This window comes from Eulemur rufifrons, chromosome 9 (genome assembly GCF_041146395.1).
Source record: "Eulemur rufifrons isolate Redbay chromosome 9, OSU_ERuf_1, whole genome shotgun sequence".
Taxonomy (NCBI): domain Eukaryota; kingdom Metazoa; phylum Chordata; class Mammalia; order Primates; family Lemuridae; genus Eulemur; species Eulemur rufifrons.
In genome coordinates, this window is record NC_090991.1 from 44,658,774 (window position 1) to 44,686,390 (window position 27,617).

The window sequence follows — 27,617 nt, forward strand, 5'->3', positions numbered from 1 at the left end:
CCCAATGATGTATGAATTGCATCCCTGAAACCACTGAAGTAGTAGCTATTTGTTATGATGTTAGGAAGAGCCCTTTATTAAGCTATGTATAGAAGCTCTAAGTTTATGTTGGTATACTGCAATGAAAAGTTAGAAATTTTAGTCTAGTTCTTGATAGTAATAAAATCGTTCATAGAAAATATTGATTTTGCTTGCACTAGCATTTAGCATGTTGAGGTTTAGTATATTAGAATTTTTGCGTAGGGGGTTTTTTGTAAGTAGGTTGAAAAATACTATTTGTATATTTAGTTACATTTTCTCTATATGTTTGTCTGTTACAGCTCAGTCCTTTTGTTTACAGCGAGTTTGCCAGGGAGAGAAACCTTCATGTTTCATTACTTGATAGGCTCTATGAGCATTACCCTGCCGAGTTTCCATGTAGGATTCTCTTATGTGAGAACTACCGCTCCCATGAAGCTATCATCAAGTAGGTGTGAACTGCTCCCTCTGTGTCACACTTCCTGGGGTCTGGTGGGAGGGAACTCAAAACAGCACCTTAACTGGGGAAAGATTATTCCCAACAGAGTTATACTACGTCTCTAGTGTTGCAAGTTATACTTAATTTTAAAAATTATTTATTTTTTTCTGGACACCATTAACTGGATATACTTAATTTTATGTCTTTAGAAGACCACTTCAGGCTAGGCGTGCTAACTAATGCCTGTAATCCTAGTACTTTGGGAGGCTAAGATGGGAGAATCACTTAAGCCCAGGAGTTTGAGACCAGCCTGGGCAATAGCAACACCTTGCCTCTACCAAAAAAAAAAGAATAGAAAAATTAGTCAAGCATGGTGGCGTGCATCTATAGTCCCAGCCACTCAGGAGGCTGAGATAGTGAGCTATGATTGAGCCATTGTACTCTACCCCAAGCAGCAGAGCGAGACCCTGTCTTCAAACAAAAGACTACTTCAAAAGTCAGAGTTGTAATTTTTCACAAAATAGGTTTCGTTTGCCATGACATATATTTTTCTGTGACTAAATATGTAATCTGTATGAAAAGCTACATGCTATAATAAATATATTGACAAAAAATATAATGGTTTGCTTATATGTCTTTGGCTATGTTATGTAAGTATAAGGAATGTGTTTTAAAAGAAAGGAATAAAAGGAGGGAGCAAACCTATGAAACTTATTAATAGGTTTTAGAAGATTTCTAGTAAATACAGTATGCATCTATAAGATGAACATATTATAAATGACAGCTCAGTGAATAGTCACAACCTGTCTTTTTTTTTTGCTTTTTGTTTTTCCGCAGTTATACCTCTGAGCTTTTCTATGAGGGCAAACTGATGGCCAGTGGAAAGCAACCAGCACACAAGGATTTCTACCCACTAACTTTCTTTACAGCACGAGGGGAAGATGTACAAGAAAAAAATAGCACAGCTTTTTATAATAATGCAGAGGTACCTTAGTTTTTTTTGCAAATTGTTAACATTTTCTCAGTCACATAGTCTGGTTTTGCTGAACATTTATTTAAAATTCCGGTTGACATTTTACTGTGTATTGATTTCATTTACATGAAAATAGTATGTAAAGTTTATTTCATGTATAACATTGATTTGTTAAGATGAATCTCCTATGGGAAACAAACTTTGATTTACTTTTTGTCTTATGATGAAACACAGAATACATGATTTCATTTAAAAGTAAAGCCAACATTGTTCTCAAATAGATCATTATTGTTAGGTGTCTGAAATAGGCTCTGATTAAATTTCATAGGGCATACAGAAATCAGGTATCATTTTAAATGAGTTAGATTTGAATTGCAGAATCCTTTGCTCCAAAGAGATTACACAGACCCAGATAACGATGTTGTTCTCCCATTATTTGTTCCAACTTAGGTAGTTCTCTTACAGTTTCTAGCTTTTTAAGTTCAGAGTGAGTGTGGGTAGTATGAATGGTCAAATCAGGCAGCAGACAAAAAAAAAAAAAATGGCAGAGTCTTTAGGGGCTAGCAGGCCAGAAACTCAGGGGTTGAGGTTCTGGCTGTCACAAGGGAGTGAAGTTCTGGACCTCGGGAAACCTGGAAGAGGGAGGGATGCTGGTTGATCATGAGGGGAATGGGTCTCCATCTCTGATCTCCACTGCCCTCAAATCCCATACTTTACCCATCTTACTTGCAAAGAATGGCTTTTATTATGTAATAGGAATTCATTTTTCCCTTAAAAAATTGATCAGAAGCCTGTAGTTAGACGTTAGTATAAGAGAATCATCGGTACTTACTTGATAAAATCCTAGCTCGAAGCAAAGAAACTTGACATTTTAGTTAGTCTGTGCCATTTAATTTTAGGAAAAGGTAAACTTTTAAAAAATATTTGAAATAATGGAAATAACTCTAGAGGTCTCCTTTACTGTTTTTGCACTCAGGTTGGAAACCACTGGCCTAGAAACCAGCCCTGGTAGTGGGTGGGAGGGAGCGACAAGCAGCGCCTGAAATCCAGAAGGCCCTGATGGTCCTGCTGTGATATCAGGGATCAGAGCTGAGTCTTAATCCTCGATCCTGAGTCAGGGTTGATGTTTGCCAGAGGCTGTTCCTTCACAGTTATGTGGTGTGTTTCCTAAGAAACCTATATGCTATAGGATAAATAAAGTGCATCTTCCTGGACTGTGAATTTTACTCAAAAATTTTTTTGAAAAATATTTTTCATATTAAAAGAACACAAAGGCAACATTTGTATGACCTTTAAATATTAAACATATAACTTTAGAGAAATTTCAAGCCACTTTGAAGTTCATCAGAGCATAGTTGTTCAATCACTCTCTTCAGCCCCTTGAGCAGTCAGCAATTTTGAGGCACATTACCCCAGGGGTTCTTTCTACAAGGGGCAAGAGTGATCCTTGTTCATGTCAGCTTAATACCAGTGTAGGCATTTTGAATTTTTGGATACCAGCACGGGCATATGTAGACAGTATAACGTTTCTGGAAGCCTTGGACTTTTCCTGATGGTTTGCAATTTAAAGGTGAAACTCTATTTTGTGTTATAGAGCAAGCAGAGCAGGTGACACCAGCTACATTGACAGGGAAAAATAAGATTTCTTTTTTGTAAAGATTCTGACCAAAATTTACAAGGACATTTGAGAATAGTTTAAATTCCATTGTTGTGAACATAAGATAGTCTTACACAGCATTAAAATCAAAATCAACTTAAAATAAAGGTTGGAATTAAAAATGAAATTAAAGAAACTGAAATGGAAGGAATACTCGTAGCATTTTTGCTGTGTATGATTCTCCCTTGTTTGGAGAACATGTTTTTTTATTTTATATCATGTGCTTTGTATATCATTTGAACTTGTGTCTTTTTTCACATGCTTGAAATGGTAGGAGACTGAGAAAGATCATTCTTTTTTATTTTGATTCTGAATTCATATCTTACAATAATGGTTTTAATTTAATGCCAAGTTGAAAACAAAGCACAATTTATTTATTTTTCATTTGATTTTATTTAATTAATTTATTTTTTGAGACAGAGTCTCACTCTGTCACCCTGGTAGAGTTCCATAGCATCAGCTTAGTTCACAGCAACCTCAAACTCCTGGGCTCCTGCGATCCTCCTGCCTCAGCCTCCTGAGTGACTGACTGGGACTATGGGCACTTGCCACTGCACCTAGATAATTTTTTCTATTTTTAGTAGAGATGGTGTCTTGCGCTTGCTAAGGCTGGTCTTGAACTCCTGGGCATCCTCCCGCCTCAGCGTCCCAGAGTGTTAGGATTATAGGTGTGAGCCGCTGTGCCCAACCTAGAAAGCACAATTTAAATACTAAGCACCAAGATGTGATTCTTAACCTTGAGAAATTCAGTATGAATGGAGAAGCTATGGAAACAAATAACCATAAGATAGTATGATGTGAGAGGTAGACAGAATTGCACAAATACAAAAAAAGAATCCATCAGGTTTGGTGAGGCCTGAGGCATGGGGGAAAACATGGTTTTTGCCTTATATATTTTGAGAATCTGTAGGTAATTGTATATATGTTTATAATTGTTATATCTTTCTAATGGATTGACCTTTTTATCATTTCAAAACGTTCCTCATTATCTCTAGTAACATTTTTTTGGGTTAAAGTCAGTTCATCAGATGTTGGTGTAACCACTGTAGCTCATTTATGTTGCTGTTTGCATATATATTTTTCTTTTTCTTTTTTTTTTTTTTTTTTTTTTTTTTTGAGACAGAGTCTCACTTTGTTGCCCAGGCTAGAGTGAGTGCCGTGGTGTCAGCCTAGCTCACAGCAACCTCAAACTCCTGGGCTCAAGCGATCCTCCTGCCTCAGCCTCCCGAGTAGCTGGGACTACAGGCATGCGCCACCATGCCCGGCTAATTTTTCTATATATATATTTTTAGTTGTCCATATGATTTCTTTCTATTTTTAGTAGAGATGGGGTCTCGCTCTTGCTCAGGCTGGTCTCGAACTCCTGACCTTGAGCGATCCACCCGCCTCGGCCTCCCAGAGTGCTAGGATTACAGGCGTGAGCCACCGCGCCCGGCCTTGCATATATATTTTTCATCCTCTTTACACCTTTGAATCTACAGTGCATCTCTTGTAGACAGTATGTCATTAGATCTTGTTTTTTTTTTAATCTAGTGTGAAAATCTCTGCCTTTTGATTGGATTGTTTAATCCATTCACATTTAATGTTATTGATGTGGTTGGATTTACCTCTGCCTTTTTTTTAATTTCATGTATTTTTTGACCTTATGCATTAAGTGTATATTTTCTACTGTCACATTTTAATTTCTCTAATCATTTTTTAATTTTTTAAATAGATATTAATAAATAGTAAATAAATAATGTACTTAAAAGACATCTTTACAAAGACATCTTTTATAAATTTTTCCTTTAATATGCCTCTCTGCACTTTTGACTGACCCTCTATTGTGCTTGCTTTATGTATTTTATTAGGACTCTCTTTTAAATAGACAGTAATCTTTTAGCAGGCAAGGAATGTGTTTTATCAGTCTTTGTATCCTCTACTGTGGCAAGCATTGGAACTGTTTGATAAATTTATTGAATTGATAAAATTATTGAATTATAGTAGATCAAACTACCCTAAACTCTTATCATAATCCAATAAATGGGATCCAAAAAATTCAGTTGCATAAAATGTTGTGTTACCTTACCAAGGTTAATGAAATGGTTTGGCTGAACTTGTGCCACTTGAAGGCAGTGAATTCTGAAAGTCTGTGCCTCGGATCTAAATTTGGCCTAGTCCCAGCTGTGGTTTGGTGTCAGCTGATGGCTGCTGGCTGGTCTGCTTAGTTATGTCAGTGGGGGTGGGAGCAATACTCAGACCTTTTACTGCTGGGACTTAATGGCATTGATTACAGGAATCTTCTAGTTGGTTGGTTAGTTTTATTGGCCTGATTTAGAGAGAGTGGACTGAGAAATCCTGGGAATGTGGGAACTTGCTTTCCCTGCTGTCTGTAATGTCATGGCCCTCTTCCTGTCTTCCTCCCTACACAGAAATTTGAACCTGTCCCTGTTTAAGAATGGGGGACTGGTGAAGGATACAGGCCAGTTGCATTGTTTCTGATTTTCATGTTTTCACTGGTTGTATTACTGTAGAATTTTACTGTTTAAAATGTAAATTAAAATTTTTTATTCTTACTCTGTTCACATTAGCAAAGTGTTATTCCCATTTAGAGGTAGTTTTTAAATGGCATATGCTAAAATGAGATCCATTACAAATCTATTTTAGTTACCATATTCTTTTCTCCAAATGTTGGTGATAACTTTAATGTGTATATGTGTGTTTGTTTAAAGGTATTTGAAGTGGTGGAGCGTGTAGAAGAATTAAGAAGGAAGTGGCCAGTAGCATGGGGGAAGTTAGATGATGGTAGTATTGGTGTGGTGACTCCATATGCTGATCAAGTGTTTAGGATACGTGCTGAACTTCGAAAAAAGCGATTATCCGATGTTAATGTAGAAAGGGTGCTAAATGTTCAAGGTAAGTATTAATTGAAATGAATTAAGTCATTCAAAAGCTTAAATCTTAAAGTGTGCTCACATTTGATTTTTAATGCTCAAGATCTCTCTTCTGAACAAGCAATTATATATTCATTTCATACCAAATTCTTTAATGCCAAATTTGGCAATTAGAGATTGACTTATTTACACGTTTATTAAATTTTCATAGTCCAAATAAAAGAAGTATTAACAAATGGACTTTTTCTATGACCATAATTGAATAAATGCCATATAATGTCTGTATGCTATGAGTTACAATCAAGATAGCATACAACACATGCTATTGCTATACTGTATCTGAAGACTAATTTCTTCATAAAGATTTTATCTATAGACTTTCCTAAGTGAATAGTTACCAGCAACTCTTAAATTGTCTTCATGTAATTCATTGCTATAATATTTGTGCTTTTAAATATACAGAGCAACACTATGATGTGAGCACTAAAAAAAGCTCAGTACAATATTAGGTTTCATGGTAATATACAATAGTAAGAGTAATATAGTGATCAGATCATGGTAGAAAAAAATAGCTCCATTGTACCATGTGTTGTCCAGATCATGGAGAATTTGGGTGAGCATTTTAGAAAGAGCATTAGTAGTGAACTAGAAAGCTCCCAGAGGAGACCTAGGATAGTTAATGGTCTCTGTAAATACCATATGAAAGTCAGAAATGGTTGAAAGAACTAGGATTGTTTGGCCTAGAGAAGAGACTAAGGACTGACATTAAAACTGTAGTCAAATATTTGGAGACTTGTCATAGAATTAGGAAATACGTATGTTACTATAAGAAGAGCACAGGAAAAAATGTACAAGCTAGACTTTCTATAAGGCTTCCTTATGGAATCAGCTGTGTCTATCCTGTTTGGCCAGAGGCTAGATGACTCTGCTTCAAGGAAGCCTACTTGTATTGGGTGGGACCTGGTACTACCTAATTTCTAAGATTATTTCCAGTAATATTAAAATTTTTTTTATTGTGGTAAAATATATGTAACATAAAATTTATAATTTCAACCATTTTTATGCGTGCAGTTCTTTGACATTAAATATATTCATGCTATTATGCAACCATAACCACCATCCATTTCCAGAACTTTTTTCATCTTCCCAAACTGAAACTCTGTACCTGTTAGACAATAATTCCCCATTCTTCCTTCCCTCTTGGAAATCACCCTTGTATGAATCACCCTGTCTCTATGAATTTGATTATTCTAGGTACCTCATGTAAGTACAGTTATACAATTGCACAATACAGTATTTGTACTTTTGTGACTGGCTTATTTCATTAGCATAATATCTTCAAGGTTCATCCATGTTGCAGCATGTGTCAGAATTTCATGCCTTTATAAAGCTGAAGAATCCATTTTATGTATATATCACATTTTGTTCATCAATTCATCTGTCTATAGACACTTGAGTTGCCTCCACCTTTTGGCTGTTGTGAATAATCCTGCCATGAACATGGGTGCATATATATCTGTTTCAGTCCCTGCTTTCAATTCTTTTGGGTATATACCTAAGAGTGGAATTTCTGGGTCATGTGGTAATTCTGTTTAATTTTTTGAGGAACTGCCACAGTTTTCCATAGTGGCTGTGCCATTTTACATTCCCACTAACAGTACAGAAGGGTTTCAGTTTCTCCATATATTTATATTTACTGTCTGTTATTTATCAATTACATTTTAAAAAATGCAATGCTTTTATCAGTGGTTCAGAATGACAATCTTAAGTGTTTTTAAAAAATTTTTTTTTTGTAGGAAAGCAATTCAGAGTTTTGTTTCTTAGCACAGTACGTACAAGACATACTTGTAAACATAAACAGACACCAATTAAAAAGAAAGAGCAACTTCTGGAAGATTCCACAGAGGACTTAGATTATGGTTTTTTGTCTAACTACAAGCTTCTCAATACTGCCATCACAAGAGCGCAGTCCCTCGTTGCTGTGGTGGGTGACCCCATTGCTCTGTGCTCTGTTGGAAGATGCAGGTAATTATATGTTACTGATGGAGACATTAAAGGGGGAAATGTGAAGTAATTTGTATCCCTATGTGTACATTTATTTATGTGACCTCTTAGCTAATTAAAGGCAGTTTATTATTGCCTGATATCCAACAGGAACACAAAAGTATATTACTTTGGATCTATTCATTATATGCATAATTGTGTATTCATTCAGCTATTATTCAGCAGATATTTCCTGAGTGCCTTCTGTATTCTAAGCACTCTCCTAATCACTGAAGATACATCCAAGAACAAAATAGACAAATATCTCTCCTCTTGTGGGGCTTATATTTTATTAGTGGGAGATATATTTTATTGGTAAGGAGAGGAAGGCTACAATAAACTAAATAAGAATATTATGTAGTATTTTACATGGTAAGTTGACTGGAAAAGAAATAATTAAGGGGAATTAGGAGTGATGGGGTGGGGCAGACTGGTTTGTGATTGTAAGTAGTCTGGTCACAGTAGACCTCACTGAGAAACTAACTTTGCAAGTGAGGTAGTAAACTTTGCGGATATCTGGGGTAAAAGTGCGCCAGGAAGAGGGAATAAATAGTGCAGGGGCCCTGAGGTGATTTTGTGTAACGTGTGTATCTTTGATGGATATTAAATTTTATTAATATATCAGTTGGTACCTCCTTTTTTTCCCCTTCATTGTTCTGATTTTTGATGAATTTCCTTCTGTAGTCATGTTCTCTCAAGGGTTCTCAATAGGGATGATGCTTTGTATCTGATTAATTTAGAAGATCTTAAAATTAAGGGGGTTAAAAGTGGGCATCACTTATCTTTGGATAGCATCATTAATATTCTTTAGACTTTAGTTACAAGGAACAATTTCTACTAAAATATGGTTAAATATCAACCTAAACGTACACTTGTGACTTATACCAGTTAATAGGAATTTTAACTGTATGAAGCCAGTAATAGAAGCTTTGGCCTTTCGAATATTGAAACACTGTGTTAGCAATAAAAAAAGAAAAGCAGTTGAATAGAAATTTATACTATTCTTTTTTTTTTTTTTTTTTTTTTTTTGAGACAGAGTCTCACTCTGTTGCCCAGGCTAGAGTGAGTGCCGTGGCGTCAGCTTAGCTCACAGCAACCTCAGACTCCTGGGCTTAAGCGATCCTACTGCCTCAGCCTCCCGAGTAGCTGGGACTACAGGCATGCGCCACCATGCCCGGCTAATTTTTTCTATATATATTTTTAGCTGTCCATATAATTTCTTTCTATTTTTTTTAGTAGAGGTGGGGTCTCGCTCTTGCTCAGGCTGGTCTCGAACTCCTGAGCTCAAACGATCCGCCCACCTCGGCCTCCCAGAGTGCTAGGATTACAGGCGTGAGCCACCGCGCCCGGCCTGAAATTTATACTATTCTTTTGTGAAAAAGAAAGAAATACGCGAGGGCTTACTTAAAATTTTATAAGTATGCTAGCTAATACCTGTCACAGTGAGTTCAGAATAGTAGAAAGAAATGTAGATAGTCTTGAATCTGCCTCGGGTAATTATTTCTTTTTGATATGTTAAAATTAAAGTAGACAAAGCTGTTAGGACATGACACTCTTTAAACCAACTTTTCTGTTGCAATATAGATTTGGCAGCATTTTATTGTCTGTTTTCATGTTCCAGCAGGAAGAAAAGTTCTATGGGAAGGGAGACTGGGACCTTTAAGAATAAGTTTCACGGCCGGGTGTGGTGGCTCACGCCTGTAATCCTAGCACTCTGGGAGGCCGAGGCGGGCGGATCGTTTGAGCTCAGGAGTTCGAGACCAGCCTGAGCAAGAGCGAGACCCCATCTCTACTAAAAATAGAAAGAAATTATATGGACAGCTAAAAATATATATAGAAAAAAATTAGCCGGGCATGGTGGCACATGCCTGTAGTCCCAGCTACTTGGGAGGCTGAGGCAGAAGGATTGCTTAAGCCCAGGAGTCTGAGGTTGCTGTGAGCTAGGCTGACGCCACAGCACTCTAGCCAGAGCAAAAGAGCGAGACTCTGTCTCAAAAAAAAAAAAAAAAAAAAAAAGTAAGTTTCACGTATTAGAGTTTAAGACCCCAAATGAAGTTAATATTCTTTTATCAAGAATATTAAAGCTATTAACAAAGGAATCAACTAGAGTTTTAATTTATGGCTACATTATGAAAAATAACCTTTTCTTTTTTTAAAAAAACAAAACTTCAATGGTCTATGACTTATCTATAAACAATTCTGTTGTAACATGTCTTTAATTTCATATTTTAAAAATAGATTGCCATTCATTTGTAGTCACTAATGACAGAAAATTGGGAAAAGAAATATATTAATTCTATATTACAAATGAATAGAACTAAGTATATTAAGGAGTCTACTAATTTGGCTTACAGCCTAAGAATTTTACTTTAGTTACTTAGAATGTTGCTGTGGTATTTTACCATTTTTGTTTATATTATTTGATAAGTGAGAGCACATACAGTTTGATTAGAATTTAATGTATTAAAACATGTATAAAATGAGACAACAGGTATTAAAAACAACTAGAAACTGTTGGGGGAATAAATAGGTATAAGGATAGTGTTAAGCCACATTAGATTTGGGCTCTCCTTATAAATAACTCCAAATATTTACCAACCTGAATATTTTTAAAGAAACCATGACCCTTTCTATGTGGTCATATAACACTGTGAATTGCATGAGATCAGCATTTTTCACCCTTTCTCTGACATAAATCATTACCTTCTCAGAGCAAATAGGTGAATATTCTTCCTAAGGCCTTGCTGTCAGAATTATCCAGGCTAATTTTTAACTTGAAGCCGAGTCTCTAATGATTGCTCATTTCTTATTACTTGGCCAGGGTGTGTCAAGGACTGCGAATTAATTTATAAGCTAAGTGAAATATTTTCAGGGAAGTAAATATATTGTGTCGAGGAAAAATATCAATCATATGTAAAAAGGAATGTAGATTATCTGATTTATCTGGACAGTTTATTTTTATTTAAATTTTTTTTTTTTGTAGAAATGAGGTCTTGCTATTTTGCCCAGGCTGATCGTGAACTCCTGGCCTTAAGGCCATCCTCCCACCTTGGCCTTCCCAAAGTGCTGGGATTTCAGGTGTGAACCACTGCACCTGGCCTATTTGGACAATTCAATTAGGGGCCTAGTCCAAGAGTTGATGGTTGTGGCATATGGATATTTAAACTTTAATTTCACTAATTTCATTAGAAATTAACTTAATCTCACAATAGAAGTAAACCTGGAGGATTTGCTATGATTCTTGGATCCTGTAAGAACAGAAGAGTGAATTCTTTGTAGTTCAAGTTCTTTAGGAGTTTTCCCATGCTTTTTTTCATTTGATAATTACAGAAAACTAATATGACATTCCCAAATATCAATCAAGTTTTCAAGGGATAATTATGGTATATATTATACCAGTTTAGGAGTCAATCAGTTATGTATTCTTTTTTGTTGTAAAGTATTTTTAAACAGAATTTTTCTATTAACCCCAAACAAATGTAGTAAACTCTTCCCTCCCTCCCTTGCCAAACTGATAAATGCTAATATAGTAGCTGCTGTGTATTGACAGTTTTCTCTGTAACAGGTGCTGGTTTATGTGCTTTACACACATTGACTCATTCAGTTGTCCCAACAACTCTGCAATGTGGGTATTTTATTTGTATATTATGGGCAGCCTGATTCAGAGAGTTTAAATAACTACCCGGGGTCACATAGCTATTATGTAGTTCGCTCAGATGTCAGATTGACTTTAAAACCCATGCTCTTCTTTTCTGGGTTATGCTATCTTTCCTAGGAAGTGACAGATACGCACAGATAAACCTGCACTGAATGAGGGGAGGGCGAGAGGAGAGTAATAACATTTTTCCAAATCAACATGTTTGGAGAAGGTTTTCTCTGTAGCCGAATTTCTTCATTAGCACATTTTCATTTACTCAGTGAAGTGTTAACATATTTCATGTACGTGTAGAGATGTGTGTATGTGTGCATGTACACATACATACAGACCTAAGCACACCAAGTGATTTTTCAGGGTTGTATTAGTGATTCTAGAAGCAAGGTTAACATAAAAACAAAACCAAACTTTGTGTTTATTAAAAGAAAGGTTTTGTCTTTCAAAATACCTAAATTTATATTACAATGTAGAGGTACACTTGGTTTTTGTGACCAATAGTACTAGAAAAAAATAGTTAACATAATAATATGTTAACATTTTAGGGAGGAAGCTGAGAATTGATGAAGCCTTTAAATAACCCTAGTGGTGAATTCTTACCCTCATTCTGGGTGTAGTTGAAATTCTCAGGTGATCCTCTAATTATGTATATTCAGAAATACCTCATAATGCCATTTGTAGTAGGTACGGGGAGTTGAAGGGCAATGTGAATAGTCTTTGAAAGGGCCTGCACTGAGAGAAAAAAGGAAAGTTTTTAGCTTTAAAAATAGAATTTTTAAAGGAACAAAACCCATTTCTCTGAAAGTTTAGAAGTGATAAAAGCCATTTCCATAATAAGGAATAATAATAATACTGCTAGTGCTCCATTTTACACATGAGGAAACTTGAGATATAAAGAGAGCTTTAAGTAATTTGTATGAAGGCACACAGCTACTGTCTACTTTTAGAATCTGTGCCCTTGACCGTTTTGCTATTAATGTATCAACAGGGCAATAAAAAGTTTTCAAATCTAACATGCAAATTTCAGGTTACTTTTGGAAGTAGTTTAGCTTGATTAACTTATAGTAAGTGTTTAATGTTACTTCTAAAATGGTGTACTTTAGCTCAAAGGCATTTCTTTGGGATCCCTGGGATCTTGTTGTAGAAAAATACTGTTACCGAGCTACCAGCTTCTTGGGAAGTGTGAGGTGGTTTGAAGGTTCAGCTTGGCTCAGTGTTACTTCAAATCCTGTTTAATTCACTTGAGGCCAGTGAGGGCAGTATAGGAATAGGGTATGAAGTTTTCAAACATAGCTTAAAAATAAAGCAAATTCTAGCATTTTGGCTATGTAAGCTGGAAATGAAAATATGTAATAAAGAATTGATATTAAAAACTGAGCTAGATAGGGTCAAAGCCAATCCATTGTTTCCGTGTTGTTTTGCTTTGTCTTGAAGTCCAACACAAACAAAAAATGCCACTCTATGAAACTTATGCTTTATCATAGACTAAAAGAACTTTCTTATGAATACAGTATATAGTGGAATTGTATTGATAAATATTCATGCAGTTGAATATTGTGGCTATTCTTATCAAAAGGGTGGGAAAGTTGATGGATTTTAGATCCTAAGTACCATATAAGATAATCCTTCCTTATATTTTCTCATGTTACTGTGAGAAAAAAAATTAATTCCTTCAGAAGAATTATTATTATTATTTTTTTGAGACAGAGTCTTACTCTGTTGCCCAGGCTAGAGTGCTGTGGTGTCAGCCTAGTTCACAGCAACCTCAAACTCCTGGGCTCAAGCGATCCTCCTGCCTTAGCCTCCCCAGTAGCTGGGACTACAGGCATGTGCCACCATGCCCAACTTATTTTTTCTGTATATATTTTTAGTTGTCCATATAATTTCTTTCTATTTTTAGTAGAGATGGGGTCTTGCTCTTGCTTAGGCTGGTCTCGAACTCCTGAGCTTAAACGATCCACCTGCCCTGGCCTCCCAGAGTGCTAGGATTACAGGCTTGAGCCACCGCGCCCAGCCTTGAAAGGATTCTTAAGAATAAAAATAAAGGGCAGGTTTTCAGTGTGCATTTCTTGGCAACACACACTTCCTATAATGGAATGACTATCTTCTTAGCTTTAATCTTATGGTCAGAAATGCATATTTAATATTTTGTAGCATTTTTACTTTTCCTTTTGTTTACATGGAGGTCTAAAATCTTTGGTGGACCCATTTCTAAAATTCATCTTTAAAAAATCAGAAAAAGGCCAGGTGTGGTGGCTAACACCTGTAATCCTAGCACTCTGCGAGGCCGAGGTGGGAGGATTGCTTGAGGTCAGGAGTTGGAGAAAAACCTGAGCAAAAGCGAGACCCCGTGGCTTCTTTTAAAGATAGAAAAATTAGCTGGGTTTTGTGGCACGCACCTGCAGTTCCAGCTACTGGGGAGGCTGAGGCAGGAGGATCGCTTGAGCCCAGGAGTTTGAGGTTGCAGGGAGCTACTACAGTGACGCCACTGCACTCCAGCTGGGGCGACAGATCAAGATTCTGTCTCAAAAAAAAAAAAAAAAAATCAGAAAAGATGGTAGAAGGCATATGTAAGGGAAACTCTGCAAAGTTTTATGACTATATTAATAACCCAATTCCCATTCATATACTAACTTTTATAGTATAAACCTTTTCATTTATGCTTCTTAAAGCCATCTTGATGGCTGTCCACCTGGACACAAGGATACCAACTTGGGAAGAAACCATATCACATATCTTTTATAGCATAATAAAACATTATTTGAACCTCATATTAAACATAGGTATGCATATTTATAATAGTAATGTAACATTTAAAAATTTTATATGCTGTTTTTATAATTTGTATTTAATAACTTTAACATTTAGCAAACAATTTTCAAACCTTTAGGAATAACAGTATAAAATGCAACAAATGTTGAATGTATATGTCTCCTTTAGTATTTATTAATTTGATTAGGAAATGAATAATCATTAAAATTTGTATTCCAGCTTCCTATATTTTCCATAATTCATTTAGTCCATATAACTTAGTATATTAATGTTATAAGCTGTGCTTGTGATAAGCATCTATTAAATAAGAGAAAAATATAGTAGTTAATTATTTTTTAAGAATCTCGTGAGGATTATCTACTTTGTGACTCAAAGTTATGTTCTGAGTTGGCTTTTCTTAGTTTTCTAGCACTAGGCTACTTTGGCCTTATAATTCAAATATATAGCTATACATGTATATGTATGTATAAATTAATTTGAACTGTATATGTTATATTGAACCATATACATTATATATAGTATGTATATATATGAATGTATATATGACTATGCCTAGAAGTACAAATTTTGTATAAAATGAGTTACCATCAGGTTTGAAATCTTCACTCATGTGGATGACAAAAAACATCACTCTGAATTAGCATAGATAGTTGAGCATTGGCTATGTTACTTGCATTGATGAGTCAAAATTAATTGAGAGCCTGTTCTGTATGTACCATAATACGAGGCATGACTATAGTTTCAGAATCAAACTTCTGAAGTCTTGAGATCTGGTAGAAAATTACACCCAAATCATAGTCAGATGACAATTGAATTTAAGGATTTGGGGGGTGGGGAGGAAGAATTTGAATTATCTTCAGTTATTTATGTTCTGTAATTTCATTCACAGAATTGCAAACTCATCTTCTAAATCTTTTCTGTAGGAAATTTTGGGAGCGGTTTATTGCCCTGTGTCATGAAAACAGTAGCCTTCATGGAATCACTTTTGAACAGATCAAGGCCCAGTTAGAGGCTTTAGAACTAAAGAAGACATATGTGTTGAATCCTCTGGCGCCTGAATTTATCCCTCGGGCTCTAAGACTACAGCATTCAGGAAGTACCAACAAACAGCAGCAATCACCACCAAAGGTAAAGCCTCTGTTAATGAAATTGAAGAGGTTAAAGGGAGAGAACAGCGTGGAAGTGCCAAAGGTTTATTGGGCTGCAAGTTTCTTTAAGTATTGGAATTGAAGGTTACATGTGGCGGCAAGCAGTTTCTGCAAGGAACTTGTTAGATTTGGACATGTAAGTGAAAATACAATTTGGTGTTGAGCCATGCTTAATGTCATACTCATTCTCAAAAAGTTTTTACGTACCTGGTAACTTCTGGTATCCTTTATATAATAATAACCTCCCAGTCCTCTCTGCTGACAGACTTGTTTTATCAAGATATGAATAAAACAAAGCAGTTGAACAGATTATCACATGTATTAGAAACATGTCTTTATAACATATTCTTTATAAGGAATAATGTTATAATAATAATACTTGTATAAAGAAAATAATTCTAATCCTTTATTGAGTCCTGATTCACTTGAAGTGGTAGGTGTTTGACAGAGTGAGAAAGTTTGGCTGACTTCTTGAAGATTCTTTGAATTGATTTTGACCTATACTTGTTGTATAGAAGGAGTCCAGTCAGAGGGAGTAGAGGTGAGGGAGTCAAGGCCATTTCCACTTTTGAACCATAGTTATTGTGGACAGAGACAGCTGGCTTATTTGCTAGAGTGCCCCCCAAAAATGCTTGCCCTTATCATCTAGAAAAAAAACTCTGGGGATGGCATGTTTAGTACTTGTTCCAGTTTTTTTGTGTATTTATAGTCATCAGCATGGCATTAAACTTACTGACATGAATTAAAAGAATATATCAGTTTTGAGCTTCGTTTAAAAATGTAAAACCTAATATATAAGCAATAGTTAATGGTTTAATATTTTGAAAATCTTTTAGGTAAGTAGGTATTAAGCTGAGAAGAAAACTACTCTCTGTGTTAATATACTGTTGTATATTCTTAGTTTAATAAAAATGTACTTAATGTGCAATAATGCTTTAGCGATTTGGCATTTTTAGGGGATTATGCATTCTGCGTAAATGAGTCTTCTAGATTTCTAAAGCTAAACTATTAATGAATTAATAATTTATTTATCAAACGATAAAGTTTCTTCTATGTGCCCAATGTTATGGTGGGCACTAAAGAAGGGAGATAAGCAAAGTAGCCCTTGAGTCCCCCTGTAGCAGTGTTGGAGCGATTAGAGGGATGATGGTCAGAGGAAGAAGATAGATTGAAGGCAATTACTGCCTTGAATTGGAAGATCTTGTTCAGGAGATTATTGAGTAGTGGAGGTAGTGGGAGATTGGGGAAACATGTCAAAACCAGTAGATAAGTGTAATTAGGGCAAAGATTTTTGCCTGTATTAGTCACTGCTCTCACCTCTGTTCCTAGAGCAATATCTGGCTCATAATAGGTGTTTAGAAGTATTTTTTAAATGAATGAGTGAAGCATAAGAAAGAGCTTTTCCAAAAGGTGAGAGGTATGAGAGAATAGGGGACATGTCTATAAGGAATAGCAAGTAGCTTAGGGTGTGTGAAGACTAGGAAACCTAGGCAGAAACTTTTAAACTTTATTATTCTTTATTTAAAATGTTGCAAAATCAGGCCGGGCGCGGTCGCTCACGCCTGTAATCCTAGCACTCTGGGAGGCCGAGGTGGGCGGATCGTTTGAGCTCAGGAGTTCGAGACCAGCCTGAGCAAGAGCGAGACCCCATCTCTACTAAAAATAGAAAGAAATTATATGGACAGCTAAAAATATATATAGAAAAAATTAGCCGGGCATAGTGGCGCATACCTGTAGTCCCAGCTACTCGGGAGGCTGAGACAGGAGGATCGCTTGAGCTCAGGAGTTTGAGGTTGCTGTGAGCTAGGCTAACGCCACGGCACTCACTCTAGCCTGGGCAACAGAGTGAGACTCTGTCTCAAAAAAAAAAAAAAAAAAATGTTGCAAAATCATACCCTTTTACACATTCTTAAATAAGGTGGAGGAATTACAGTAAACTCTTCTTACTTAATTGAAGAATATGAGCATCAATTAGTATACTACAGATGAAGCTAGATTCAAGCCATGATACCAAATGTGTATTTTTTTTTTTTTTTTTTTTTTTTTTTTTGAGACAGAGTGTCACTTTGTTGCCCTGGCTAGAGTGAGTGCCATGGCGTCAGCCTAGCTCACAGCAACCTCAAACTCCTGGGCTCAAGCAATCCTACTGCCTCAGCCTCCCGAGTAGCTGGGACTACAGGCATGCGCCACCATACCCGGCTAATTTTTTCTATATATATTTTAGTTGTCCATATAATTTCTTTCTATTTTTAGTAGAGACGGGGTCTCGCTCTTGCTCAGGCTAATCTAGAACTCCTGACCTTGAGCGATCCACCCGCCTCGGCCTCCCAGAGTGCTAGGATTACAGGCGTGAGCCACCGCGCCCGGCCCCAAATGTGTATTGACCCTAAGCAAGATCCTACAATTAGCTTTTTGTTTTTGTTTTAAAGGTGAAGAATATGTTGACTCTACTTGCTTTTCTAAAACCATAAACTCCCTGAGGACAAAAATCCTATTCTATGTACTTTTTGTGACCCCTAGTGGCTAGCCCCACTTTTTGTACACAGTGGGTGCTCAGTAAGTATCTGATAAGTGAATAATGGTTGTGGTGCATCCAGTACAGTGTAATGTGGCTTTTTTCCTTTCAGTAAAAGATTGCGTAATTAAAGGCTAAAGCAGTCATCGCCCCCTAATTTTTTTAAAACGTTTAGGAAAATTTTCTTCACTAATCTTATCGATGTCCTCCGTTATTTTCTGTCACTAACACAGTGGTTCACCAAATTATCCATGCACCTGGTAATTTAAAATTATTGATTATTTATACATATGTAAAATGTACATACATAAATAATCAGTAATTTTACATAACTGAGGTATAGTGAGCTACAAGTTATCTTTGTTACCATATCACCCTCCTTGCCCAGCATTTTATTTTACCTTCATTAAATTGTTTTGTGAGGTTTGAATTTGTACTGCAGTCTTTTTAAATTTAATTTTCTGTTGCAGAAAATTTCAAAAATGTACATAAGTAGAGAGCATAGTATAATGAATCAATCCCTGCCATCCAGTTTCATTAAGATCAACTTGTTTAGTTTATATCCCACTTGCCTTACCCCACCACAACCACATATACACACTGGAGAATTTTGAAACAAATTCCAATTATTTTCATGTGCTAGCATCTTTGGATGAAGGGCGATTTATTTCATTAGTAGAAAAGGATTATGTTTCTGAAAATATGATACCAAGCCACACAGTTTTTTTCAAATTTCCTTAATTTTAACAATTCTATATATAAAAAGTATTAAAAATTGGTATCCTTAATGTGAGAATAAGATTTAAAATCTCAATAAGATTTCATGTGGATAAAATCATCAGAAGGCTGAATGATGGTTAAAAATACTCTGAGACCTGCTTTTTCAGGGTTGTATTTGGCAACAAAACATACCCCTAGCAGTCAAAGAACTTTATTGTCCTCACTAAGACTTCAGTCCTGTGATAAGGTTTAGCCAAGGTACAAAGTATTAGGGGATCTAGGAGCGTAGTCCTAGCTGACCTGAATTGGCTCATTCTCTCCAAGCATCATTTACAGCAAAGGGTATATTTCACGTGAGCCTGCAGAAGTAGCATGTAGAAAAACAATTGGCCTGTCTCATTCCGCCTACTTCTAGGGCATCTGCTGGGAGCAATGTTTGGAAACTTTACTAAAATGGACCAGTTTCATTTGCACAGACTATAAAAACTACTCAGAGGATAGATAATATTCAAAATGGATCCTCTGAGGACTGTGGCATTATTTTATAGATTTTAGTTTGTTGTTTTTCACCATCTCTATCCAGCTGCTCTTGTGTCTCACTGTCTAGTCATCAGAGAATGTGTCGGTCTTGTTTACTTCAGTAGCCTCAGTGCCCAGCCAGTGTGGACATATGGTGGGCCCTCAGTAAATATTTGTTGAATGAATAAATGGGAAAAAATGGATGAGTGAACGAAAAAGTAAATATTTGAATGAATAAATGGTAGATGTTATGAACTACATTTGCTTATAAAAATCATGGCATTAATTAGCATCCTACCAAAGGTATGCTACTTTCTGAGACTTATTGGCAGAATGAAATTAGTTCGGAATTATTATTAATATTATGGAATGACTTTTATATATTGTTAGCTCTAGCTTTTATTATTATTATTTTGTTTATAAGCTACCAAACACTGTGTATTTCATATAAACCAAGTAAATTTACTGTTCTATAGTTACTTGCTAAGTCAAAATACAGTGTGCTAAAGGACTGTATCCTATAATTGAACCACGTAGAGTGCTGAGTTATACTTGTGGACATGCTACTGTCTTTTTACGGGATAGGCCCCAGTTTGCTTTTTTTCATTTAGAACAGGGTTCCCCAACCTATGGTGAGTTGTATAATTATTTCATTATATAGTACAATATAATAATAATAAGAATAAAGTGCACGATAAATATAATGCGCTTGAATCATCCTGAAACCATCCTCCTGGTCCATGGAAAAATTGTCTTCCATGAAAACGGTCGCTGGTGCCAAAAAGGTTGGGAACCGCTGATTTAGAATGCCACAAGCCCCTACAGTGCTAATGTATGTTGTCTAGCATGCTTCCTGTTTTACATCATAGGATTACCCTGGACTGTGGTTACTCTTTGTATTTGTTTCCTATTACTGCTGTAATGAATTAGCACAAATGTAGAGGCTTAAAAACAACACAAATTTATTTATTATGTCACAGTTCTGAGGGTCAGATGTCTGGGTTGGCCTGGTTGGGTTCTCTGCTCTGGATTCCACAAGGCTGCATCAAGGTGCTGACTGACTGGGCTCTGACCTGGAGGCTCTGGGAAGAATCTGCTTCCAGGCTCATGCGGGTTGTTGGTAGAAACTAGCTCCCTGTGGTTGTAGGACTGATGTCCTTGTTTCCTTGCTGGCTGTCACCAAGGAGTCATACTTAGCTTCGAGAAGCCTCTCATTAGTTCTTGAATGTGTTCCCAACATCTCAAAGCCAGCAATGGTGCATTGAATCCTTCTCTTCCTCAGAATCCCTCTTAATTCCTCTTCTGCTGCATCTCTCTGACTCCAGCCAGAGAAATCTCTCTGCTTTTAGGGCTCACGTGATTAGACTGTGCTCACCCAGATAATCCAGGATAATCTCCCTATTTTAAATTCATAAGTTTAATTATATTTGCAGAGCCCCTTTTACCACATAACATGACATAGTCACAAGATCCAGGGATTGGGGCATGGACATCTTTCAGAGGGCCATTCTACACTACACTCTGACTAAATTGCTGCTTTCTCCACATGCTCTACAATCATCCCTGGTTGATGGGTCATTAGCAAGTTAACAAAGATGGGTTTGGAGGCTAAGAAATCGAAATGGTTTGTCACCCTCTTGGAACCATCTTATCTTCTGTTTGTGTCACTGGCTGTCCTTTCTTCTGTCAGTGTGTGTGCCAGTGGTTTCTCTGGTTGTCGCTTCTAATTGCTTATGCTTCTGATCTTCCCCCTCCTTCTGCCATCTGCATGTTTGCCATTTTCTCCTTTTCACTTTTCTCCTTTTTTTCTGCCTGCTTTTCTTATCACTTCTCTAATCCTCAGAATTTTGTTTTTTTGTAGCTGGTACCAATCCCTGTGAACATTTTTTCTCTTTTGGTTAATGGACCAACTATGATCCTTTTTTGGCTACTTTTTCTCACTTCAAGAGTTAGATCCTAGTGCCCTTGCCCAGTCATAACCAGTAAACCTTCAGCGTTTACTGCTGATCTGAATATTTGATGTTTCTGATAGTTAAAAAAGTAGATAAATGAAACATCATTGTAGTTTTGCTTTGGTCAAGATTGGATTTTTCTTCCTGCTGTAGACATAACCTCCTCTTTAGTTTGCAGACACAAGGTACAAATAACAAATGTCTGTGTGTCTAGAGGTAAGTTGCCTAATGTGCTACTTTTCCTCAGGTGGCTTGATATGTGTTACATTTAGTCAAAGGGAAGAGAAAGAATTTTTTCTAAAGTCCAGAAATTCAGAACCATTGTCTCTTAAAATATTGCTTTTGCCCAAATGTCATCATTTTGAGTGGTAGACTAATATACTGTTATATGAATTCGTCGTTGCTTATTTAATAAATCCTCCGTTGATGGACATTTACATTGTTAACAGTATGCATGTAAACCATGCTGCGATGGACACCTGTGTGCAAATCCATAATTACTACATTTGGATAAATTCCCAGAAGTGCAATCACTGGGTTAAAGTATGTACATTTTTAATGCTCTTGATATATATTGCCATATTGCTATTTAGCAGTTAGCCCGATTCTCTTTCAAGCAAATTATGGCAATGCCTCTTTTCCTGTTGTTTTTTAGTAAATTTTATATGTTAATATACTATGAATTCTACTCAAAATACCATAAATTCCAAACTATGTTTAAAAGGTTCTCATCCTCAAGAATTGAAGAGTGACATTTTTCCTTTGAAAAACAACTTTTGTGTTTTGTCATTTAATTCTTAGAAAATTTGTAAAGAAACTGCAAAGGAATAGAATTTAGTTTTCAGTCATGTTGATTGCATATTTCTTTTCATAAAAAAATTCATTTAAAAAAAGAAATTTTAGATACTCTTAATTTGAAACTGAGAAAACTTGAGGCCCAGCGGTATTGAGATGGCCATGACCTAATGTTTAAAAAGAAAGTTGACTCAAAGCAGACTAATAGTTGTTAATTACAGACTCAGTTTTTAAATTTCAATTGTTGATGTATACATTTAATTTGCATATGATTAGGAAAATGATTATTGTTTTCTATATTAAACATATTTAAATTGTTATACATTTGTATTTTTCTTTAAAGGGGAAAAGCCTCCATCATACCCAGAATGATCATTTTCAGAGTGATGGAATTGGTAAGTGGACAAATTAACCCTATCAAAACTTGCTTTTATGATGTAAAGAATTTACCCCAAATTTCACCATGGAAAGAGGAGGCTAAGGAGATAATAGTCTCTCTCACATGCACAAACACAGAGGCAGTCACTTTGGAACCTCAATTAATTCTTTTATTCAACACATCTGGTCTTGTCGATGCATTGATACATCATTTCTGAAAAGGGATGATTTTGTAGGCATCAATGTACATATCCTGAGGTTTTGAGGAAAAACATTTAAGCAAATTTATGCAATGTAAGTTTTTAGAAAACATTTATATCCTACAAATTTCGGGTTATACAGGTTTCAAGACTAAGTTTATTTAAATGGTTTTAGATGTTGCAGAATTATGCTTTTAAAATAATAATTGCTTAACCTTCATTGTTTAGTGGCTATGTTACAATGGCAGGTCAAAACTTTATTCTGAAGAATTGTATATGTTTTCTAAGTCTTAGAAGACTTCTTACTGAGAGTGTGTGCATGGTTTTCTCTATTGAAAGACACATTTCCAGCTCCTCAGAAGATATTTTACAATCATGCTGGTTTATGAAAGGAAAACTTTGTATAGCTCAAGTTAATTTTAGGGACATTGTAAAATAGTTATGTTTTTAAAATACGCTTTACTCTTCTATACTGATAATTCTTTGATTATAAGATATCTTATGGCAAACCTGGGAAATATATTTTGCTGTAGGATGATTTAAATTATTGTTGTCTAGGTGAGTATGTGCAGCTACTGAGTGCATCCTTTTTCTGTTTATTTTTCAGTTCAGCCCAATCCTTCCGTACTTATTGGCAATCCTATTAGAGCATATACTCCTCCACCCCCTCTTGGACCTCACCCAAATTTGGGAAAATCTCCAAGCCCCGTTCAAAGAATAGATCCTCATACTGGGACAAGTATTCTTTATGTACCTGCTGTCTATGGAGGGAATGTAGTTATGTCGGTGCCTTTACCTGTAAGTGGACATTTGAGATACTTTCTGTTAAATAAACTAAAATAGGCTTCACTAAATTGATGACAATTCCAAATAGTATTCTACCAACCTCTCTCTCTCTCTCTCTATTTTTTTTAACTTTTCAATGTCCATAAGCTCCTTTGAAAGCAACTCTTATCTTTAACCTTCAAATTTGAAATAACCAAAGAAGTATGAATTATTGCTTACAATTTGTTACTAGATTATCAGTAACTATGAAGAAAACTATAAATTAGAGATTTAGAAGCCTTGTATTCTTCTTCTTCTTTTTCTTCTTCTTCTTCTTTTTTCTTTTTTTTTTGAGATAGGGACAGGGTCTCACTCTGTCACCCTGACTAGAGTGCAGTGGCATCATCATAGCTCTGCAACCTCAAACTCCTGGGCTCAAGCAATCCTCCTGCCTCAGCCTCCTGAGTAGCTGGGACTACAGGTGCCTGCCACCATGCCCAGCTAATTTTTTTATTTTTAGAAAATAGAAAAGTAGAGATGGGGTCTCACTCTTGCTCAGGCTGGCCTTCAACTCCTGACCTTAAGCAATCCTCCTGCTTCAGCCTCCCAAAGTGCTAGAATTACAAACATGAGCCACCCTGCCTGGCCCTTGATATTCTAAAATGTTTTACTGAGGAAAATTGGGCTAATAGTTAACAGAGCTAGTAAATTGATCTCTCATTTTGTAAAGTGATGTTTTTATTTTATCTTTTACTTTTTATTTTTGCATAAGTCCCAAACTCTTTCCAAGAAATACAGTTGATTAGAGGAGGCGAAGAGGCTTGGCTTAGTCTAGTTCTCTGGGATCTAAATTTATCAGAGAAATATCATGCCTTAAGAAATCTTACTGCTACTTAAAAACAATGCTGAGTCCTTTCTAAGACTGTAGATTTTTAGAAGGCTTCCATCTTGTATTAATATATAAACTCATTTTTTATTTCCTTTAAGATTTTTTAATATTTTGTTAATTTGCTGATATACGAATATTTCCAATCCAGGAGTTTTATCCTAGGAAATAATTTCATTCATTTAAGGCAAATACTGTAATTTTAGGCAGAGGTGATCATGGCCACAGATCTTTGGCACCCCTGCCCACACCTCAAAATGGAAAAATGCTTAGCTGCCAACATCTCTCAGCCATGTTGGTCATGATAGTCAACAATCATGGCAGCCAGGGGGAATGACTGTCAGTAAGAAATATGTAATTCCTGCTCACTCCCCATGACTTTAGACCTTAGATTTTAGCTGAGTTATTTCTTCCCAGACTGCCTGACAACATTATACATCATCTGCTTTAAATAGTAAGTCCCTTAGGTTATTATATTTCACTTAACTAGGTCAAAGGGGCTTTTACTTTATAAGATTTCTTTGAGTCTGAATTTAATAGTTATATCGAGATAAAATGATAGTGCAAGTAGCTCAGATGTCATTGTGTTTATTCCTTTTATGTTAATATGAGAGATTACATATCTGGGCACACCTACACAAGTTTTCTGTTTCTGTGTTTTAAGGTAGAATTGAATTAATCTTAAAGCACCAATTAAAGTAATGACATGTTTGAATTTTATCTATAATAAATGAACATTAAATGATTTGCTTATTCATATTAAGTTGGGATACCTAGTTTTTGAGGCTAAATTCTTTCTTAACTTTTCGCCCTGTTTTCTTATTCAGTCTATTAAACTGCGCAAGTAACTATGCAGCTATGACTTAAAAAGACAATTTTTATGGTAATCTGTGGCATATATACATTCACATTGAGGGGAAATGATTAAAAACTACAAAATGATTTAATGCCTCAAGGAATAGTTAAGCTCTTTGTTTTTTTCTAACCTGAAAAACGATCCATTTTCCCTTACATACTAAAGATTCAGGGAGCTATTTTTTTGGCCAGTTGAGACAGCAATATCTGCCAGTTGCACTATTAGCATCAACTTTGTAGTTATTCATTTTGATAAAATTAACATCTCTGTGTGCATGTTTGCTTTTTCCTAATCAACAGCACTATAACAGTTTGCCTTCCAAAACATAGTTAATGTAATTATTTTATTTCTTGTGATAACCTAGGTACCATGGACAGGATACCAGGGTAGGTTTGCAGTTGATCCTCGAATTATTACACATCAGGCAGCGATGGCCTATAATATGAACCTATTACAGACACATGGACGGGGATCTCCTATACCCTATGGCCTTGGGCATCATCCGCCTGTCAGCCTAGGGCAGCCACAAAATCCGCATCAGGAGAAGGATCAACATGAACAAAATCGAAATGGTGAGTTGCATTGCAATCTCACTCCTAGGTATTTACCCAAGAGAAATAAAACATATGTTCATAGCAGTGTTATTCAAAAAAGCCAAAATTTAGATATAACTAATGTGCATATCAATTGAAAAATAAACACATAGTGGTGTATCCACATAATGGAATATTAATCAAGAATAAAAAGGAACAAACTGATACATACAACCTGAAGGAGTATCAAAAGCATTAAGCTAAGTGAACAAAGTAAAAGAGTTGTAAATCAAAAGACAAATAATCTTATATATTTATCATGTAGTTACCATTTCTAGTAATCTTTCTTTCTTTCTGCATATCCATGTTTCCATCTGATATAATTTTCCTTATGCCTGAAGGACTTCTTTTAACATTCCTTAGTGCAGGTCTGCTAATGATGAATTCTTTCAACTTTTATGTGCCTAAAAATATCTTTATTTCACTTTCATTTTTAAAAGATATTTTTGTAGGGCATGGAATTCTTAGTTGGTAGTTTTTTATTTATTACTGTGCTGATGTTCTTCTATTTAATTTACTCACTTGCTTTGTTTCCAATGAGAAATCCGATGTCATCCTTATCTTTGTTTTTCTATATGTAACATGTATTTTTTCCTCCAGCTGCTTTAAAGATTTTCTTTTTTTTAGACAAAGTCTCACTCTGTCACCTGATCTAGAGTACAGTGGCGTCATAGCTCACTGCAACCTCAAACTCCTGGTCTCAAGTGATCCTCCTATCTCAGCAGCTGGGACTACAGGCACATACCACCGTGCCCAGTTAATTTTTCTATTTTTTGTAGAGATGGGGTCTCATTTGTTTTCAGGCTGGTCTCAAACTCCTGGCCTCAAGAGATCCTCCTCGTACCTCAGCCTCACAAAGTGCTAGGATTACAGGCATGAGCCACCGCACCTGGCCAAAATTTTCTTTTTATATTGGTTTTAACAACTTGATTATGGTATGCCTTGGTGTAGTGTTCTTCATGTTTCTTGTGTTTGGGGTTTATTGTGCTTTTCAAATCTTTGGGTTTATAGTTTTCATCAAGCTTGGAAATTTTCAACCTTTATATGTTTTCAGATTTTTTTTTTTTTGGTCTCACCCCCACCCCTCTTCTTCAGGCATTCTAACTACTCATATATTAAGATGCTTAAAGGTTTCCCACAGTTTTTGGTTGCTTTTTTTTTTTTTTTAATTTAGACAGTGTCTTACTCTGTTGCCTGGGCTAGAGTGCAGTGGCATCATCATAGCTCACTGCAGCCCTCAAACTCCTGGGCTGGAGTAAGCAATCCTCCTGTCTCACCCTCTCAAGTTGGGACAACAGGTGTATACCACCATGCCCTGCTATTTTTAAATTTTTTGTAGAGATGGGGTCTTGCTATGTTTCTCAGGCTGATCTTCAACTCTTGGCCTCAAGAGATCTTCCCACCTTGGCCTCCCAAAGTGCTAGGATTACAGACGTGTCTCCTGCCCAGGCAGTTTGTGGATGCTTGTTTTTTTTTTTAAATTATTATTTTTTCCTCTACATGTTTCCTTTCAGGTAGGTTCTATTGCTGTGCCTTCCAAGTTTTCCAGGTTTTTCTTCTGCAATGTGTATTCTGCTAATTCCATCCAGTGTATTTTTCATTTCAGACATTGTAGTTTTCATTTCTTAAAGTTTATTGGTAAGGCTATTTTGGCATGATAGTTCGTTTTATAAAGTTCCAGTGGCATTCCTAAAAGAATGTTTTTGAACAAGAACCGAAATCAAGAATTCCTTCAAGGAATTAAACTATCCAATAGTTAATTCATGTAGATTAAAAGCCTTTCACATGTGTGAAATTATTTGTCTATTACAACTGTGCTTTTTTTTTAAACCTTAATTTTGCTTCCTGTACTAATTATACCTA

The 27,617-nt window shown here is 36.0% G+C and overlaps 1 protein-coding gene across 1 annotated transcript in view; it reads left to right on the forward strand.

The window, feature by feature from the left end:
- Window positions 1-27,617, forward strand: part of HELZ (helicase with zinc finger) — a 134,062-nt gene that overhangs the window by 80,427 nt on the left and 26,018 nt on the right. The window contains exons 20-27 of the mRNA XM_069482788.1: window positions 321-466; window positions 1,295-1,442; window positions 5,799-5,982; window positions 7,757-7,985; window positions 15,351-15,555; window positions 22,420-22,471; window positions 23,262-23,452; window positions 25,526-25,733. Of these exons, the coding sequence (XP_069338889.1) occupies window positions 321-466; window positions 1,295-1,442; window positions 5,799-5,982; window positions 7,757-7,985; window positions 15,351-15,555; window positions 22,420-22,471; window positions 23,262-23,452; window positions 25,526-25,733 (1,363 nt within the window). The remainder of the gene's footprint in view (window positions 1-320; window positions 467-1,294; window positions 1,443-5,798; window positions 5,983-7,756; window positions 7,986-15,350; window positions 15,556-22,419; window positions 22,472-23,261; window positions 23,453-25,525; window positions 25,734-27,617) is intronic.